Raw genomic sequence first — 20,632 nt, forward strand, 5'->3', positions numbered from 1 at the left:
AAAAGGAGTGAATACACTTTTTTTAAATGAGTACAGGAAAAAAATTAGGTTCTGCTCTCGGCACACCATTCATATTGATGAGAATGCCTCGCCCCAGTTCCCCTAAGAAAGCAATGATTTGTTTTTCCTTCGGCTGAGAAGACAGCTGTGACCTCCCCATCACATGCTGCTCAAGCCACATCAAGTGTTTTCTGAAGTTCAACAAAGTCTGGCCCCCTTTCAAAGAAAATAAAAAATGGTTTTGCAAACACCCATTGTTTGAATGAATACATGATATGTGCTATATCCACACTACGGAATATTATTTGGGAATAAAAAGAAATGAAATGCTGATACATGTCACAACATTAATGAAGCTCGTAAACATGATGCAAAATCAAAGAAGCCAGACATATAGGGCCATGTGTCGTAGGATGCCATTTCTAGGAAATGTCCAGAACAGACAAATCCATAAAGACAGGAAGTAGATTGGTGGTTGCCTAGGGCTGGGGGCCTCAGGGGAGAGACTAAGAAGTGCTGGCTAAGGAGCGTAATTTCTTTTCAGGATGATGAAAATGCTCTAAACTTGACTGCAGTAATGGTTGCACAATGCTAGGAACAGACTAAACACTGATGAATTATGTCCCTGAAACAGGTGAATTGTAGGGTCTGTGAGTTAAGTGTCCATAAAGTCGCTACCGAAATGAGCCCCGACAAATCAGCTTTGTCACATCATTGCATGTGTATGGCCTAAGACTAGATAGCACGTACTCATGCATCCAGGTCTGATACAAATTTCTAAATTAAACACAAATTATATACCCAATCAATTCAAAGTAACGCTGTTCACGTCAGAGAAGATTTTTGTTATTTCACTGAAATCCTATCACTGACCACCTTGCCCCAGGTCTCTTAAATCTGGCGCACACAACCTCGGGGGTGATACTCCATACTGTGACAACCAGGATGGCCCACCAGGTGCCAACACGTCAGAAGAGCTGCTGGAATTAACGAGAACAGGCCCCGGTTCCAGCAGCCATGAACAGCTCTACCTGCGTGCCCGGGGGGCACGGCTGCATAGAGCCCTGCCCTCGGCCCCACGCTCCACCCACCAAACCCACTTTCTGCCACTTCCCTCTGTCCAAACTGCTGCCCAGTCCTCCAGTCATCCGTCCCTCCTCTCACGGGAGTTCGTTATAGACGCAGGATGAACTTTTCTTTCTCTCCGGCGCGTGACAATCACAGACAAAGTGCTTGGAGCGAACTCCAGCAGACAAACACTACCGCGGACGGTGAATCCGTTCACGGCACAGGGGCAGACGGTGGTCCTCCAACAGGCTGGAACAGGCTTAGGAGACTTTACTAGGATCAAATGGAAACACCGAATTTTAAAAGTCTCCCAGAGGATTCTCGGGCCCTGGAGAACACACTTATAGATTGCAAGAGTGCCACGGAACCCCTTCTGAGAAGCCGTCATCTACAGAGGAAGGAAAAAAGTAACTGACGCACAAAGTTGAGGAGGTCTTTAACAGCGTACCTTGACTGGGTGCCAACTCCCCACCGTCCCTGCCTGATACACACTAGTTAGGAAGGGGGGCAAGGGGGCGCCTGGGTGGCGCAGTTGGTTGAGCATCTGACTTTTGATCTCGGCTCAGGTCGTGATCTCAGGGGGTCGTGGGATCGAGCCCCGCGTCAGGCTCCATGCCCCTCCTCCACCTCTCTAAAATCTTTTTCAAAAAAAAAAAGGGGGGAAGGATCTATTATTTACTGAGCACAATCCCGGTGGACAGGCTTTGCTCAGTGCTTTGCAGGGACATGTGTAGGTGTAAGTGACATCTGCCAAGACAACATCCCAGTCTTATTGATGATTAACAAAGGCCAACGGGTTAAGAAACTTGTCATTCAGGCAGCAAAGAGAGGACAGGATTTGAGCAGACGGTGTCCTGGCCCCCGACTAGAGCACCTTAATGAAAGGGTGGACTCTTCCCGATCCTTGCTACAAGCCAAACACTCTGATCCCACGGTGGGAGGCAGAACGGGGACACCCCCTCCCCATGAGGTCCCTGACCTGATCTCCAAACCCTGTGAGTGTGTCACCCTTACACGGCAACAGGGGCTCTGCCCTGTCATTCAGTTACAGGCTCTGAGACGGGGAGACTAAGCTGGATCATCAGGGGAGCGCCGTAAGGAGAGGCCTGTGTACTGACAAGGGTCCCGATGAGGGAAAGGGGAAGGCAGGAGGATCAGAGCAGAGGTCCCAGGGCTGGGACTGCTGGCTCGGGAGATGGAAGGGGGTCCAGGGCCCAGGAATTCAGGCAGCCTCTAGAAGCTGGAAAAGCAAGGGCACAGATTCTCTCCTAGGGCCTCAAGAAGGAAAGCAGCCCTGCCAACTCCTTGATTTAAGCCCCATTTCAAAATTTTTGACCTCCAGATCTTTAAGACAATAACCCTGAGTTGTGTTATGCCCCTACATTTGTACTCATTTGTTACGGGAGCCAAAGGGAGTAACAGGGCCGTGCTAAGGTACCGAGAGAGGGGTCTGCATTGCCCCTGACACTGTTCCGAGGCAGACACGCCAGGCCTGAACTTGAGAAGGAGAAGCAGTACCGACAAAGGAGCATGTGATGCGGGAAACCGCGCAGAGAGAGGGTTACGCACGGGGGGCTGGGATGCCGTGGCTTACCCGCGGTGGGGGAGGAAGGCCGGCAGGGACAGGGGGCCCTCGCAAGCACTGACGCTGCCCCACACAGCCCGCCGGCCCGCCCAGGGCCAGGATGTCCTCTCAAGAAGCACGCAGGGCCGTTTCATGTTGGGGTTGTTTTCCCTTGAGAAAAGGTTCTGGAAGAGTCAAGCAATACCAGAAGGGAGCTGTGGGAGAGGGGAGGGCTTGGCCACTTCCTGGTCACCGGTCCACTCTGTTCAAGGCCACGGACCACACCCACTCCCGAGCAGCCACATTTGAGAAATCAAGTCACCACTAGACAGAAATCTCTGATCCCATACTGGACCCCTGTGAAAACTGTCTACAGCGTGGCCGAGAGTTCATCCAGCCCACAGCTGGAGGAGCGGCAACGGGAGACGAACCATCTTTGGGTGCATCTGGATGCAAGCACACACACGGCTTCAGGTCCAGGCTGCACTGGCTTCCGTGAGGCTGCGTCACGTTTCTGCAGCAGGGGTCCATCCCCTGGTCTTCTCACGGCCAGAAATCCGGCGTTCAGCCACAAGGACAGCTGTCTGTCCCCTTTCCGGCACCAAAGGCCCAGCAAGATGCCTCTCCCCTTCCTCACCTGAGGCTCCCCTTCTAGAAGCTAGGAGAGGCCCCACAGGTGAGGAAGGAATGGAACAGCAGGTGCCACGCTCGAGCCCAGCCCGGCTCTCCGCAGGCTGGAGCCCCCGCATTCCTCCTTCCCGGCCGCCCCTCGGCAAAACCTCCCTGGGTTTCACTGCTTGATGCTCACATGGTTATCATCGAAGATTCATTTTCTCAGTCACCCAACAGAAGTGCAGGCTGTCATGCTGACAGACTGCAAAGTCACTCAAGTGCTGCAAAGAGAGGGGTGAGATGCCCAAGAACGCAGGAAGGGACAAAATGACCTGTTGGGGGTGGGGAGGCCTCCCCAAGGAAGGGACCTTTGCACTGAAATCTGTAAGACGACACTGGCCATTACAAGGACTTACACGAAGCAGCGTGCTGTCTCTCGGGGTATTTATCTGCATTTACAAAATGCTTTGAAACCCAAAAGAAGGTATAAAAGTGATACAGATGAATGTAAATAGCCCTTTATGGCTTACAAAGTATCTTTTCATGCATTATCCCAGATCTAACAACAGCACCAGAGAGACACAAGAAGTATCATCCTCTCCCTTTTATAAACAAGGAAGCAGAAATTAACGGTTACACCTTCCATCAAGAAGATGCAAAGCCCGGCTCTCATTCGTCCTCATTGAGAGCTCTAACTGCACAGGGCTGCTTTCCCAGAGAAGCTGAAAAGTGCAGGGACAGGGACTGGCGATCACGTTGGGAACAAAAGACATGCAAATCATAGCACATATTTGCCCGCTGCGTTCCCCTCTGCACACAGCCAGCAGGGCGGTGCAAAGCCAGGAGGCTGGAGCCACCCTCCCCCCTCCACCAGAAACCCCCAAGCAAGCAGCCCCAGTTCGAACCAAACCAACCTGGGCTCACACAGAACTTGCCTCAACTTTGTCAAGGGTTCTTAAGCTGCACAGCTGGGGGAGGGTAGTCCGTATCCCGTATCCCCTCCTCTCTCCTCCTTCTTCCAGCTGGTACCTGCTCAGACAGCGGGATCGCTGGTAGACAACAAGCAGGACAATCATCCAGTGCTTGCTTCTGGGGAGTATAAACTTCCCTCTTGCCTGGGTTGCTCCAGGGATCGGAGGTTAACACGGGAATCCCCACACGGGGCAGCCGACAGGGTGGGGAAAGGATCAGGGCCAGAATCGGAAGGCCTGCTGGGTTTGGTCTGAGCTCCCCCACTTGGGGTTGGTGGAACAGGCCCCCAAAGGTGTCCATGGGCTAACCCCTGCAACCTGCGACTGTTACCATACGTGGCAAAAAGGATGTTGCAGATGTGAGTAAGAATCACGAGATGGGAAGATTATCCTGGACAGTGCAAGGGGGCCTAGTGTCATCACAAGGGCCCTTGTAAGAGGGAGGCGGGAGGGTCGGAGTCAGAGGAGGGGGTGTGGAGATGGAAGCAGAGGCCAATGGTGAGAACACAAGACAAGAAGCCTCTTGTGGGCAGCCTCTGGAAGCCGGAAAAGGCGAGGAACAGATTCTCTCCTAGAGCCTCCAGAAGTAACAGAACCTGGTGAAACTGTTCATTCTAGCCCTGTAAGACGAATTTCAAACTTCTGACCTCCAGGACCGTAAGCTAATGCCTCTGTGTGGTTTTAAACAAGTCTGGTGATTTGTCACAGTAGCAAAGACAGAATAGGAGGGAAACTGAAGCTTAAGTAAGACAAACCAAGGAGGGAACAGACCAGGGTCCCCTTGGCCTTGGGGAAAGGGGCACTTCCTGAATGAGCAAAGAGGGCAGTGAGAGACCCCCAAAACCACAGCTACCCATGACTGCAGTTCCTTCTAACTCGAAAGGACCCCCAGAGCACCCCAGAATTCATCCTCACTCCCCATCATGGAAACTCCCAGAATCGGTCTGAAGAAATCAAAAAAGCAAACACTGAGCAGTGACCTCCCCAGGACCTCGCTCTGCAGCAGTGGAAGGTGCTGGGCCTCCGAAGATCCAGGCCCTCCACCTGTGCGGCCTTGGGCATCACTGTCCCCCCGGGAAAACCCAGCGGACAAATGGAGGACTTGCAATCACGGTCCCTCCAAACGATGAAGCGCATGCTGGGGTCCCATGCGCCTGAAGTGTGGAACAACCCTATTCAACTGGGAAAACCACTTAAGTCACTCAGTAAAAATTCCAGGAGTCTGCAGAGACAGCCAGGCAGGAAGTGAAGCACTTGGGGCCCAGAGGTAGCTGTGAGGGCACATGTCCCCTGAGCCGCGACATCCTCAGCTGGGGGGTCACCCGGCTGCAGCATCTGCTAATCACGGGCTCCATCTCAGGAGCCCACAAGGCCTCCCTGTCTCCCCAAACTGGGCTAGATCTCCAGTTACACACTTCCTAACTTCTTGCCCCTCGCCTAATAACTTAAACAGTTATTCGTGTGCTTGTCTCGTCCGTGGCCAAATACCAGCACCCAACAGAATCTTCGGATGCCAGTGAAGCGCACAGTGCTCAAGAAATATCTGCAGAATGGAGGAATGAGCCGATGCACGTATGTCATGCCAGTGGACCACGAGCCAAGGGTCCCCGTCCTCCTCCTCTGCCCCATCCGCCTACCTCTCACACAGGAGAGCAACCAGGAACACACAGGGTGATCAAACAGATGCAAAAGCAGATTTAAGTTGTAAATGGTGGAGTTCTAAATAACGCACAAGTGACAGAGCAAAAGGAAGCACTGAACACCCTTTCCCAAGTGGGGCTGGCTCTCCTGCTCCTCGCTTCTTCCTCCGCCACCTGCCAGGTCTCAGGCTCTCATTAAACACCCAGCCCCAGGAGCAGGCCAACTTTGTACAGCCCTAGGTCTGTATGCCCAGGCAGAGGGACACAAGGGGACCAGGGCAGGCCAGAAGGGGCTCTACTTGGGGGGCTACATTCAGAGGTTTTCTAAGAAGTTCTGATGAGTCATCCACGTGGGTGCCACCTCGTATCAAGGACGGCATAACACTGAAGTTACAGCCATTCACAACCCCAAGCCCCATCCTCAGAAGTACAAGGAACCTCCATGCCCTGGCAGGGAGCAGTTCAGCCAGGAAGCCTCTGTGAAGCACCATGCTCTGCTTCCTGACACCCCTGAGACCCCCCGCCCCCCGTGCTTAGTGGTTCCCACCGCAACAGATCCTTTCCAGAAAAGGAAAGCCCATCTATTTAAAGATCCAAGAAGGCACATGTTACTAAAAATATAAATAATAAAAAAATCTTGAAACCCTTGTGTACACATGAGAATTTTAAATGATACAACCATTATAGAAGACAATACGAAATATTAAAAATAGAATTGCCACATAATTCAGCCATCCCACATCTGGGTATAGATCCAAAAGAATTCAAAGCAGGATCTCAAAGAGATATTTGCACATCCAAGTTCATTGCGGCATTATTCACAACAGCCAAAAGGAAGAGACCCAAGTGTCCATCAACAGATGAATAAAGAAAATGTGTTAATTGCATACATACAATTGACTACTACACAGTCTCATAAAGGAAGGAAATCCTGTCACATGCCACAGCATAGATGAACCTCCAGGATATTATGCTAAATGAATTAAGCCAGTCACAAGATGACAAATACAGTAGGATTCCATTTATGAGGTATCTAAGCAGCCAAAAATCATAGAAACCAGAGTATAAAGGTGGTTGCCAAGGGCTGGGAGAAGAAGGAAAGGGAACTGGTGTTTCATACAGAGTTTGTTTTGCAAGAGGAAGAAGTTTTAGAAAGATCTGTGGCACGATGTGAACGACACTACTGAACTCTACATTTAAAAATGGTCATATTTAATGTTGTGTTTTTTAAACATTATTTTAAAAATCTTGAAAGCACATTATAAAAGGAAAAAGAAAAAAAATGCTCAAAACAGGTAACAAATTTTAAAAGAAACTCTATACAGCCAGAGAACAAATGAGAAATGGGGGGCGGGGGGTGGGTGGTGGCGAGAAGATGAAGAACACGGTCAAATCAATGAAGTCCACATATTCAGTGCAGAGTCGACCCCACAGTGGGGAACTGAGGAAGGAAGAGGGGCCCATATACCTGCTGCGGCCCCAGCCCCAAGGATGAACGTGGCCCCCTCAGGCCAGTCGCTTCTCCTTCTGTGGGCTTCCCTCTGTCTACACTGCCCCATCCCCCGTCCCGTGCGGAGCACCGGAGAGATCGGGGAGACTGGCAAGTACCTAAAGGGTTTGGCAAGGCATCCAGATGTAAGACACCGTGATCCTTATCACAGCGGCTTCTCGGAGGACCAGCCCTCTGCGCTGGCCATGCTGGGAGGCCTGTGTCTTCAGATCTGCAAGAGCATCCAGCCACCCAAACCCCAAAGTGTCCTGCCCAACGTTGGCCTGGCACCATTCCACATAAAAGAAAGTCAGGAACAGTCCTTTACACAGAAATCCCAGGCCTTGGTTCTCGACAACTGTAATTACAGCCAAAACAGCTCTTTTGAAAGGGAGAGAAGCAGAGAAAACAGCAGCCTGGACCAAGCAGTGAATTGGGGTAAAACACACACCCAGAGTGCTTGCTGTTAGGGCGGCCCATCTACACAAGGGCCCGGCCAGCCAGACCAAGCAGCTTTCTGGCCAATGTATTTCTCCCTCTAACTGAATGAGCTGCTCGCTCATTAAGCACTGGAAGCAGGTCACAGGCACAGGAGCTCCTGGGGGCAGGGTCACGCGGGTTAACAGGTGGCGAGGGCAGAGGAGACGGGGCCTCTCCAGCCCTGCAGGCCCCCAGCTGCCAGGGCACCACCAGTCCTACCGGACACCCCAGCTTTGAGGAGATGTTTTCTGCACAGGTCCGCTCTATTCCGTCTACAAAGGGGTGTTTCTGCTGTGGACTCCCTCACTAGGGACGTCCCACATCCCAACACTTTGGTTCAACTGGGCACGCATCCCCCAAATCCGCATCAAAGAGCCGGTCACAGACGTGCGGTCCCGTGCTGGGTGTGAGTCCCAGCTCCACCTCCTGACAGCAACTTGACCTAGAACCACTTACTGAGCCTCCCCAAAACTCTGTTTCCTCACCTACAAAATGTGATAATATCCTCATCTTGTCTAGAGTAGTTGCAAATAATAGATAATAAATTATTTCTAAACTAAAAGGCCAACTAAAGCACCTGACACGCAGTATTACTCCTGACAGCTAATATTAACAGAGCTACGACTCTAATTATGATAAGGGTATTCATGACAACATATTCCCTGTGTCTTAGTCAAATATGAAGAAAAGAGGGACATTTTTGGTGAAACCCCAAGGACAGGCCAGCCCCAGGTCCAGGCCTAATAGCTGCTGAGGTGCCAACCTCAGTGAGAGCAGTAGGTCATCCCAGCAAGGGGAAGCCCCACCCGACACCCCCTACCCAAGGCCGCTGTGCTCTCTGAGCAGAAAGAGGAAGGAAGAAAAGAGGAGAAACCTGGGAATATACTGAATGGCAAGCCAGAAGCCACAGGGACAAAGGATCTCACGTGGTCTCTCGACACCAAGTGGGGAACTGCACTCAGGCCACATGCCCACCACTTCCTAGACCCTGGGACTCCTCACGACCCCTCCGAGCTTCAGTTTAATCTCAAAAATGAGGGTAACAAGACCCACACTCCCCAGCTTGCTGTGACCATTGAACGAACCCATGTGAAAGGGCTTTAAAGCAACTCCCACATCCATGAAAAATGGCATTGTTGTTTTTAATAGTTTCGACAAATTCAACTTAATAAAAAAAATGCTGAAGGACTGGGAGGATCAAGGCAGTGAAAACATTTTTTGTTTGTTGTTTTTTTTTTTTTCTTAAGTGGGCTCCACATCCAGCATGGAGCCCAACACAGGGCTTGAACTCATGACCCGGAGATCAAGACCTGAGCTGAGATCAAGAGTCAGACGCCTAACTGACTGAGACACCCAGGCACCCCAAAAAAGTTGTAAGTTACTTAATAAGCTAACGAGACGCTCAGAGAAAGAGGAGCAATATTAATTTTCTTCCCAAACTACTGTCATTGAACTGAGATTTCTGTGGATGGGATGAATTGGCTGGAAATAAAATTGGCAAAAAGCCAACTGAAGCTCCCAACATCAGCTATAGGTTTTCTATTTAGGTAGTAGATTCTTCTGGAGACAAAGAGCCCAAACCAGGGTGCATCCAGGATGACCGATCCAGCCACCTCCAACACCCATTTTCTCCAAAAAGTCCTGCAAATCCACTCGACCAATCCCAAACCTACCTTCGAAATGTACAACTTTAAAGTAGCTTCTATTTCAATACAGAGCACATGGACAAATTCCTTCACTGTGATCAGAAGACAACTTAATTCTGGTTCAATCTCTGCTCTGTGTACCAGAGCCAGAAAGCAACAGGCTGGAATGTTTACCAGACTCTGGCAGGCGAGAATTCTCCCACTGAACCACCAATGCTACGCTGTTTACCAGACTCTGCTAGAAGATCCCCAAAATGCCAGAAGAGAACGTACACACTTTCAGAGCCTAAAGCAACTGACCACAGAAATTTTGCTGAAATCCCACAATTTGTCCTTAAAAATTCAAGTCAATCTTATATACCACAATAAATTGCTTTACTTTTTTAATGTTTTGAGCCAGTTAACAACTAATTATCAAACATTTTCCCTAAAATCTGAATAAACAAAGATCCTTCAGCATTCTCGCTTACTCCCTGGCAGACCCCACACATCCTCAAGGTACTGCATCTCCGTTCCAGAAGCAACAGGCCAGGAGAGGGGGGGGAGAAGAGCTTCCCCCCCACCACCATCACATCCATCTTAACCTTGGCCTTTAATCAAGATCAACCACCCAATTCAGAACGGCTTCCCTGGAGAGTATAGGGAGAGGGGCCTGGGGTTTGCCATGGGTGCAACCATCCACTCTGGAACCCCCAGCACCATCTAATGGGCTGACAGCGAAGATGCTGGGGTCCTGACTCCACACAGCGCCCTCTCCAGCCACTCACCCGGATCCGGCGCATGGCAGCCACGATCTCCACTCTGCTGTTGGGTCTCGGCACATCCAGGCTTCCGACGTACTGCGGGGAGAAGCAAGCACTCGGTGAGAGGAGAACAGCAAGGGTCCCTGGTCACAGGGTGTTAGCAGAACAAGGACATCCAGTTAAGCTCCCTATTTTGCAGAGCAGGAGAGAGCCAAAGGAGTGTCTTGTTCGGGGACGACTTCTAACTTTATAAAAAGCAACTAAAACAGAAACCACTGCTTCCTCTCCCATCCTGCTCTTGATCAGAAATGCAGCGGAGTCCAGTGTTCCACTGAGCAGCCTCCTGAACCAGAAAGACTTGGCTGTGATCAATCTCCCACCGCTGTCTTTGGGGCAAGGTACTTTGCCTTTGTCTCATCGGTAAAATGGGATTTCGGGAAAGATCAAATGAGAGAAGGTATAAATCTCTTACACGAATATGCTTTGTTTATATTAAAGCATTCCCCACCCCAAAAAAGGGAATATATGCTTTTTTTCAATTAATGGCATTTCACTGAGTTAGCCCTGGATGTTATAGAGACCTCACACACTTGACTAAGCTCCCAATTGGAGGAAAGGAACACCCTAATTATATTTTATTTAAAAATTTAATCTTCTAAAAAAATTTTTAATCTCCTACAACTTTTGAGTTATTTTTAAAACCAAATGACATCCAGGTTAATGTTTAATATATGGATACTTCCTCCCAGTACACTATTCAAATAAAGGAGAAATACACAGAGCAAAAGAATAAAGTCCCCCACCACCACCGAGAGTTTGACATACACCTTTTTGTGTGCTGATGGACAGATACATTCATAGACACAGAGGAATTTATTTTATGTAAACAAGGTTCACTCTTCACATTTGTTCTGCATGTTGGGTTTTTTCATTTTTGTTTGTTTTTTGCTCTAAATACAACTTGGGCATTTTTCTCTGCCAACGCACACAAGTCGGCACGTTACCTGCAATGGGTCCCCCTACTGACAGACGCCTACCCTCTGTCACTAGTAACGACACGGAAACAACACCGGTAACGGCGCGGAAACACCACCGGTAACAACACGACCCCATCACCTACAGAGCTCACAGCTCACCCAAGGAGCTCTGGAGGTTGGACTTCTACAAGTAGGATTGCTAGATCAAAAGTACACAAGTATCTAGAGATCATTCCTTAGTAGGATGAAACAAGAAAAGAGCGGGGGATGTTTTTTAAGCATGTATGATATCAGTTCTTCATACACGCCATCCTATTCCATACTGACCTATTGGGTCTGCCTTTCCTTTTTACATTCAAATGATATAAAATAGCCTGGGGGATGTCCTAGGAATTAACAGCCCCAAAATAACTTAAAAGTCTACCTAAGCAAAGACTGAATTAATAGAAGATAAGAGGATAGTCATCCCGTATTTCCTGTGGCCGCAGGAAGAGAAGGTTCTTTCTGAAATTTGGAGCTAAGGCTAGCCCCAGTAAGGAAGGTTCCAAAAGCTGAATACTGCAGAGGACTTCCCCCAAGATTGATCCAGCGTGTGTGCTCATACCCTGAGGCACGATCCCGGCAGCCGTCTGGGCCCAAGGCGGACGGCCCCACCACAGCATGCAGGAGTAGTGCACGTATTGATAAAGCACCTGGCAACGTGCTCAGGTACATGAAGCCCCCTGGATCGAAGAGTGTGATAGGATTTAAACATGGTTGGGGTCTCTCCCTTCTGAGCTCTGCTGGGGCCCTGCGGACATGTCTGTGACCGACACATTCCGGAACAACACGAGGCCCGGGTTTGTGATTGCCCAACATCACAGAAGCTCCAGCAGGTTCCATACTCGCGGTCCCGGGCCCTTCATGCCTGAAGGCTCCTGCCCTGAACTCCGAGCACTCAGATCTTCAGGGGCTCGTGTTCCCTCAGCCATCATGTGAGAGCCAGGACCTCAAGACCCAGCAAGGTCACTCATTACAGGTGAGCCTGAACTGTCCCCCCAACACTGACCCCTGCCACACACCAGGAGGGCCTGCTCCAGTGAGATCCACACCTGAGCCGGAACACAAGTGCCCAGAGGGGACCCGTCCCCACCGCTACCTCCACCCAGCCCATCTCTCCCCCTCCAGAAGGGAGACTGCTGGGCGGAGAACCCCGAAGCAGTCAGGAAACATGGGGTGCAGGGAGGACGAAAGAGAGGAGAGGTAGCTTTCTGGCTTTGGACAGGTTTCTTAAAAGAAGCTTACACGAGGACACCCATCATCTCTACCTGCGACTGCCTCCTCCACGCCATCGCCACCCCCCACGCTGGTACGAGTGCACGTACACCCTACATACCTTCACACGCGTGCAAGGCACATGGCTCACAAACACACTCCTCTCACACCCACCTGGGCATCACACATACTAATAGCTTATAGTCCATTCACACCACGCACGCACGCACTGGTCTGCCTTCCTTCCCAATCGCCTTTCTGAGAATCCATCTGGAGCAGGTAACCCACAATAGACGCACCTTAGGGTCAAACAGATTAAAAGGAAACCCAAGGTATGGTTCAGGTCCACATCTAGTCAAAAGCTAGTCACACTAGACGTGAGTCACAATGCAGAACCACAGTGCCAGGGGAGCAGGGGAGAGGTCGGAAAGCCCACTCCTCGGTGCAAAACAAGACCTGAAAGTCAATGCTGCTGTATGTGCAAGTATGACCTCACAACGACCTGGGGCAAGCACGAAGCACGACCACCTCCACAACGGACTACAGTCCATCGGAGTCTCGATCTTGAGACAGAGCGAGTGCAGGACCCAGTCCAAGCCCAGACCCACCTGCTAGAGGCTGGTCCTTACAACCACTCAGCTTCCACGGCCAAGCTCACCATCATTTCTGGGGTGAACGGGACAGGACCTTCCCACGCTACTTTGGAAAGTTGGCTCCCAGGCCTGAACTTCGTCCACCTGCCGAGCTAAGAACCTTTCAAGATCCTTGCTTCTGTCACCTTCTGCAAGGATCAGGCAAAAGCCTGCCTTCAGTCTAAGGCTGACGCCCAGTGACGGGTTCTCGCTCAGAAACGGCATCCCCTTTATGTGCCTCTCCTGCAGGATACTGGGTGCCGAGGGTTCCCGTGACAACAGAGGCAGGCCGGCTCCGTGCCTGGGAATCAAAGACATCGTTTCCAGGAGGGAAACTCGTGTTCTTTCTCCTCCCCGGCCCCCACGCCATGCTCCTCACTTAGGCTTCTTCGTCTTGATTAACAGCCCCCAGAACATCCACCGTCGGTTGTTCAAGCCTGAGACCTGGGGGTCATCCCGGAACGAGCTTCCCCTCTACCCCCACCTCATCCCACAAAACCCTTCCTTCTGACTTCATCCACAGTGTCCCCTCATGGCTTTCTCCACTGTCCCTGGGGCCCCTCCAAACCACTCCCCACCAGGCTGTCAGAGTGAGCGCTCTCCAATGCAAACCCGCTTGCATCACCCCCTGAAGACCCCCGCACACTCGCACCGACTGCTCTGAAGAGGCCCCTCAGAGCCCTCGGTGCGGCTCCCCCTTCCCAGGTGGCCCGCACGGCGCGGCTTCCTCTCACAGCGCCAGCCCCTCCGTTGTCGGGCAGGGCCTCAATACGCGTGCCCTTGTCTGCACACGGAACACTCCTCTTCTGCGCGCTCTCTCTCTCTCTCTCTCCCCCCAGTCCTCCACTATCCACGGCCCTCAACACATGGCCAAGTACACGACTTCCTCGTCACCGGTGACCCGCGCCTGCCTGACCAGAATCCTCTGACAGGGAACCCATCCACCGCCAGCGCTCCGAGGAGGGGCAGGAGAGGCCTGAGACCCGGACTCTGCCCCCCCGGCCAGCTTCCTCCCGTCAGCCGTCCCTGCCTGTGCGGTCCCCCCGCTGTGACTCTATAAACTCCCCGACATTCGTGCTGGCGCCTGAGCTGGACCCAAGCCAGATGCTCTCACGGCAGCACACCCAATGCCTGGCTTACCGGAGATGAAGTACCTCAGACCTTTCTGCTGGCAGGTTCCTAGCCACCTGGCCTTCCGCAGGACTTCTGTAGGATTCTGTAGGAATCCTGCTGTGGGGCATCTCAGAGGGCTGCTATTCAGAACATCTACCACAGAGCTTAAGGGGAGAATAAAGGAGTTTTAAAATATCCAGACCTACTTCTTTTTCATGAGCATCCAGAAAGAAGAAGAAAAGAAAAAAAAGGAAAAAACGAGAAGGAGGATGCAATTTGTCGTGGGTAATCAAGATACAAGATCACCTGTGTTCATTTTATCTGCAGCTTCATCTTCCAGATAAGCAGGAGGCAGCTGCAAACAAGGTTAAACCAAAGGACTTGTGATATTTTTTGTGAGTTTCTGGACAACCTCAGCCTTGGTGCTAGATTAATGCCTCCTGAAATTACGTTCATTTTCTTGCTTCCACTTTCTGGAGATACCTCCTAGAGACACTGATAAACTGCATTGTATATAGGGTCCCCTGGTGCGTGAATCACAGCACTAAAAGGCAGCAAGACGTAACAGCCACCCATGGACTTGTTAGACGTTCTGCCATCACCTTCTTCAGGAACTCCCTTTAATTTACAAGGTTTCTGTCAACTGTTTCCAGAAACCAAAAAAAAAAGAATCACACACACAAAACTGATATAGGAGTCAAAAATAAATGTATGAGATGATCCTGCCTCTGATAATGTTGGAGGAACTGTATCACTGGACTAGGCCTCCGACAAGCAATAAATATGATGTCTGGACAAGATTATTAAAAAAAAAAAACAATTTTGCAGAGAATATACAAAGAGTGAACTGAAAAACCAGCTAGGATGTTAGTTAATAATACCGTATCATTATTGACTCAATCGTAACAAATGCACCGCCCTAATGCAAGATGCTAAGAGGGGAAACCGTATGTTTGGGGGGTGGGGGTGCGGAGGCAGTAAGGGGTATATGGGAACTCTGTCCTTGCCACCCAATTTTTCTATAACCCTAAAACATGAAGTCTGTTACTTGAAGTCCTAAGAATAAGCTTGAAGGCCCTGGAGAGAGACCAAGAACAGGCAGGGCTTGGCATGGAATCCTCCCTGAAAGGAGGCGACTGCCCTACACGAGACTCGGTTTGTGTCGTTTGCACAGCACCAGCTGGCTGGAGCTCGGGCCTAGAAGCCCAGACAGACAGCCTGGGGGGTGTGGACACCAGAGATGGGATAGCCAGAGGAAGTGGCAAATGAGGGGCAGAAATCCCCAACAGAAGGGGGTCCTACAGGGTGACCCCCAAATGTCAACCCCAGCCGGCTCCGTGGATGACCTCCAAACTACACATTTGCATGGGAGATTCCAAGGAACCCAGGAGAAGGTGGCAGCTGCCCTCCCAGATTTGGGATTTAAGACCAGCCTCATTAACCATCGCGGAGAACAAAAACGAACATTCTTCAGAGGAGAATAGCAGAATCTTGTGGCAAAGGGCTGTTAAAGCCCTACTGACTGGCCATCATGGGCAAGGCCACGGGGAAAGGCCACCGGGCCACGTTTTTCTGGGGGCAAAAGGGCCCCCGGTGCAATGTAAAGTTCCCCAGATTCTGCCTTCCCACCTGTGATCTTCTGAAAACCACTCAGCCCCTGTTAAACAGCTCCAGCCCATGGCGAACACCACGTGAGATTCAGGAGGACGCCCCTCCTGTCAGAGAAGGACAAAGAGGCCCAAAGCAGACAGCAGAATGCAGAGGGAGGGCTAGATCTCCCCAGCTCCTGACCTCCTTGCCTGCATCTGAGCCAACACTCTCCTTTCGGGTCCAAATCCAGCCTGGCTTTTGTTCTGTCACCCTGCCAACCTTCTCATATCCCTCCGGTTTCCTGGCCACACTGTATCCTCTTCTCAAAAACATGCCCAACTAGTCTGATACCTGCTGGAATCCAGAACCCACCAGTGGGGGACCCATCTGAACTAGTCCCTTAACCAATCCTGTCCTGATACCTTCTAAAAACTTAGAATCAGCGGCACCTGGATGGCTCAGTCGGTTAAACATCTGCCTTGTCTGCTTTTGGCTCAGGTCATGATCCCAGGATCCTGGGATCGAGCCCCATATCGGGCTCCCTGCTCATTGGAGTGTCTGCTTCTCCCTCTCCCTCTGCCCCCTCCCCCGCTTGTGCTCACTCTCAAATAAATAAAAGCTTTTTTTTTTTTTTTTTTTTAAGATTTTTTTTATTTATTTATTTGAGACAGAGAGAATGAGAGAGAGAGAGCACATGAGAGGGGGGAGGGTCAGAGGGAGAAGCAGGCTCCCCGCCGAGCAGGGAGCCCGATGTGGGACTCGATCCAGGGACTCCAGGATCATGACCTGAGCCGAAGGCAGTCGCTTAACCAACTGAGCCACCCAGGCGCCCTAAATAAAAGCTTTTAAAAAATTTTTTTAAAAATAAAAACTTAGAATCATAGAAGCAGAGGACTTCAAATCCTGCCAGTCCTTCCTAAATGTCCGCCATTATGACCCACCCAAGCTGCTCTTTTTCTCATTCGCCCTTTGCTTTCCTTCCCAGCATCTGTGGTTGTGGGGTGTGCCTCATCCACAGTCATCATCAGCCTTCCCCAGGAGAATAGGAGCTCCTGGAGGGCCAGCCAGGCCCTTGCCCACTCCGCCCCCGTCTCCCCAGCGCTCAGACCAGGGCCTGGCAGAGTAAGACGCAAGTATCTGCCAAGTGAAGGAGGGGGCAAGGCGGCCCGCACCGGTTCGGGGACCTGCCCAAGTCACAGAATTGGGGCTGAGCAGCCCACTCGCCCCGCTCCAAGCTGGCACCCCCGCTCCAAAGGGAAAGTTCTTCCCCCGCCTCAGAAACGGCTCTTGGTGCCCAGCTGAGCATCCTGTTGAGCAGGATTATGAATGTGACCTGGGTGAAAGTTCTCGCCTCATTTAGCATCGAACAAAGCAGCATTAACAGCAGGCTGCAGCGGCCCCAGATTCCAGGGCACACACTCAGCCAATGACCTTCTGCTAACCGCTCTGGGGGAGGGGAGGAAAAACGTTGCCTCGGGGTGTCCCCCTCCCCACGTCTGAGGCCTGCTCTGTGTTCTCCAGGTGTAGAGGTGTGCGGGAGGGGGCACAGGGACTTCGAAGTACCCATATGGACATTTACCAGTGTCCTTACCCCTGACAGCAACAAGGCAGAAGCCTTGGGGCAGGTTTCCCCCACCCCTCCTCTCCCTACACACACACACACACACACACAACCAGAAAAGCTTCCAAAATGCTTGAAATGCAGCTGCACACCACGTCTTTATTTATTTGTAGTCTAAAAGGAAAGAGGCATTTATATTTCTTCCTCTCTCCCCCAGCCCATCCAAAAAAGGAAGTACTATTTGAGAGCCATCTGATGTGACTGTGTCACTATTGATCAGGGGCTCAGCGGGGGCCGATGAATGTGCCGGAGATCACAGCAGAATCCTTCCTGCTCCTCACATGAAGGGCTGGGTGCAAAATCATTGTGGTGACTTGTCTTTATGCTAATGCCATGCGCCTCTCTACAAGGGACAGAGGGTCGGGCCGAACCATCCAGCAAGCCCATGGAGAGGCTCTTTGGGTTCTTTTAGTCCATTAGCAAAAGCTTAGATGGGTTGGCCTGATTATTTCTCTTTATTATGAGGATCTGAGGGATCTGGGCAAAGGGGAGAGAAAAAGCAGTAAGACAGAAAAAAGTGTTCTGGTCTTTCAACTAGCAGCTCCCGAATGAAAGCCTCAGCTCCACATGAAAATCTGGCTCGCGGGCGAGCAGCAGAAGCCAAGAAACATGTTCTGCCCTGCCCATCTGGGGGGCTTACTTGGCCCGTGGGTTACTTCTCCTCTGGGGGGATAAAAAAGCAAAAGGGGGTGACAGGGTGACAGCAAAGTGAAACGTTTACCCAGGCTATGTGATAATTAAGTCACCAGCTGTGAAACAACCAGGTAAACCAGGAATGGGAAGATGAACAAAGAATACCACAAGATCAGAGGAAAAGTCAGACCCCCAAGGACAGAGCTGAAGTGGCCATCAAGGGCCATTTGAGCCAAACCTTCATTTTACAGAAGGCAAAACTGGGGCTCAGAGAGAACCAAATCACAGCTCTGAGTGGCAGGATCAGAACCAATGTGCATCTCGCTATCGTACACCACCCCCCCCCCCAGATAGAGCAGCAGGGTGACATAGTCAGTGCCCCACCAAGACCTGGTTCACGACATTGAACTCAGGTGGAGCTGGATAAGGAGGCCTGTGCACGGGCACCCGAATGGTCAGGAGCCAAAACACAAACCAATGAACCACCACAGGGCAAGGGTAGAAGGACATTCATCCAAGGACTTCGGGAATGGAACTGTGGAAATAGAGAAGACACCCTGGAGATGATGCTGGAAAAGAGATCCCCTAATTCTCCACATAAAGAACAAAGGCATTCACCTCAGGGCAGCACCAACATTCTGTACCAGCTGAACTCTAAGTATTTAACCTCTCCAAGCCTTGGTTTCCTCTTTGGAACATAGCCAGTCTCTAAACTGCCTCAAAGTCCAGGTTGTCCTAAGAATCAAAATTAGTTAACACAGATGAAAGTTCCATAGTTTCTAAAATACCACCAGCGCGCCTGAGTGACTCAGTTGGCGAAGCGTCTGCCTTTGGCTCAGGTCATGATCTTGGGGTCCTGGGATCGAGCCCTATGTCAGACTCTGCTCAGTGGGGAGTCTGCTTCTCCTTCTCCGTGATCTCTCTCGCTCTTGCTTTCTCCCAAAATCTTTTATAAATACATACCACATAGCCATAGAGACAGGATATTCTTTGTTTTTTGTTTGTTTTTTTTTAAAGATTTTATTTATTTGACAGAGACACAGCGAGAGAGGGAACACAAGCAGGGGGAGTGGGAGAAGGAGAAGCAGGCTTCCCACGGAGCAGGGAGCCCGATGCGGGGCTCGATCCCAGGACCCTGGGATCATGACCTGAGCCAAAGGCAGACGCTTAAAGACTGAGCCACCCAGGCGCCCCAGGATATTCTTTGTATCATGATGTTCTTGCTTTATGGGCCAACAAGGCGTTGAAGATACAGATTTTGTAGCTTTACAAAGATCGCCTCTTGGGTTCTCACAGACTAATGACTGGACAAAGCAAAAGGTGATCCAAAATGCCATGGAGTCAATGGAACATGGAACCAAGAATTCGGTCGCGCAGGCTCAAACAGCAGTGAGGAGGGGAGGCATGAACACTAGCAACAGAGAGTGTGACCAGGCCACATGGACAGCTGACAAACGCCCCCACCCCTGCACCAGGAATGGCCATCACACAGCTCACAGAGCCTCAGGTGGTGGATGTGGTTTGCCACATTTCCCTCCCAACTGACCGAGCCGTGACCTTCCCAGAGGCAGGGATACAAGATCTCTAACCCACTTATCATTTATCAGCATCACAGAATGAAACCCCACAATCGAATAAAATTTCCAGATAACTGGCAGGTACCCCATTGAAATACCCAACTTTTCTTTATTTTGAACAGTCTTGAGTAGAATCTTCCTAAAATATATTATACTCTGCCCCCAAAACTGAGATTCTATAAGCTAGAACAAACACATTTCTTCAGGATTCAGAATAACCAGTTAAATACATCATTTACTGTATAAGTCCTACGGCAATGACCACAGGCTCCAGGTTACTCTTACGCCTTCTGAGTCCTTGAGGCTGATGTTAGAATTGAATGCTTCCTACACTGTTAGCAGCAAGAATGGTAACAACAGGCTATATATGCTCCTGCCTTTAACAATAACTGCCCCAAATCCTCAAGAAAGTACTAGCAAGACAAATCCACCAACCTATAAAAAGGATTATACACAGTGGCCAAGTGTGATTTATCCCAAGATGTAAGGTTGGCTGAACATAGGACAGTTAATATACCACTTAATAAAATAAAGACCAAAGGCCATTCAATCAACCCAACAGACAAGAAGTATTTGATAAAATCCAATACCCTTTTTTTTTTTCCCAATACCCTTTCATGATGAAAATACTCAATAAACTATGAATGGTAGGAAACTTCCTCCATCTAATAAAGGGTAATAAACCAACAAATGAACCCACAGCTATCCTCATGCTTAATGGTGAAAGATTGAATGTTTTTCCCCTAAGATCAGGACCATGTCAAGGAGGTCTGCCCTTATCACTTCTATTCAACATGATCTGGGAGTTCTAGCCAGCCAATCAGGCAAGAAAAGAAATAAAAGGCATCCAGATTGGAAAAGAAGTAGCCATACTATCCACAGACGACATGGTCTTGTATATAAAAAATCCTAAGGAATACACACACACATACACAAAATCACATTCAGTGAAGGAGTTAAAAATGAAATTAAGAGGAATGCCTGCATGGCTCAGTCGGCTGGGCATCTGCCTTCTGCTCAGG

General features: G+C 50.3%; 1 protein-coding gene across 7 annotated transcripts in view; it reads right to left on the reverse strand.

Annotated features, from left to right (window-relative positions):
- Positions 1–20,632, reverse strand: part of NOS1AP (nitric oxide synthase 1 adaptor protein) — a 288,491-nt gene that overhangs the window by 177,223 nt on the left and 90,636 nt on the right. For 5 of the 7 annotated variants that reach the window (XM_078078430.1, XM_036103514.2, XM_036103515.2 and 2 more), the window contains one exon: positions 10,238–10,309. The exons of the other annotated variants lie outside the window; for them this stretch is intronic. In XM_078078430.1, the coding sequence (XP_077934556.1) occupies positions 10,238–10,252 (15 nt within the window). In that variant the 5' untranslated portion in view covers positions 10,253–10,309. The remainder of the gene's footprint in view (positions 1–10,237; positions 10,310–20,632) is intronic. 7 annotated transcript variants of the gene reach the window in all.

Source organism: Halichoerus grypus, chromosome 7 (assembly GCF_964656455.1).
Source record: "Halichoerus grypus chromosome 7, mHalGry1.hap1.1, whole genome shotgun sequence".
Lineage (NCBI taxonomy): Eukaryota > Metazoa > Chordata > Mammalia > Carnivora > Phocidae > Halichoerus > Halichoerus grypus.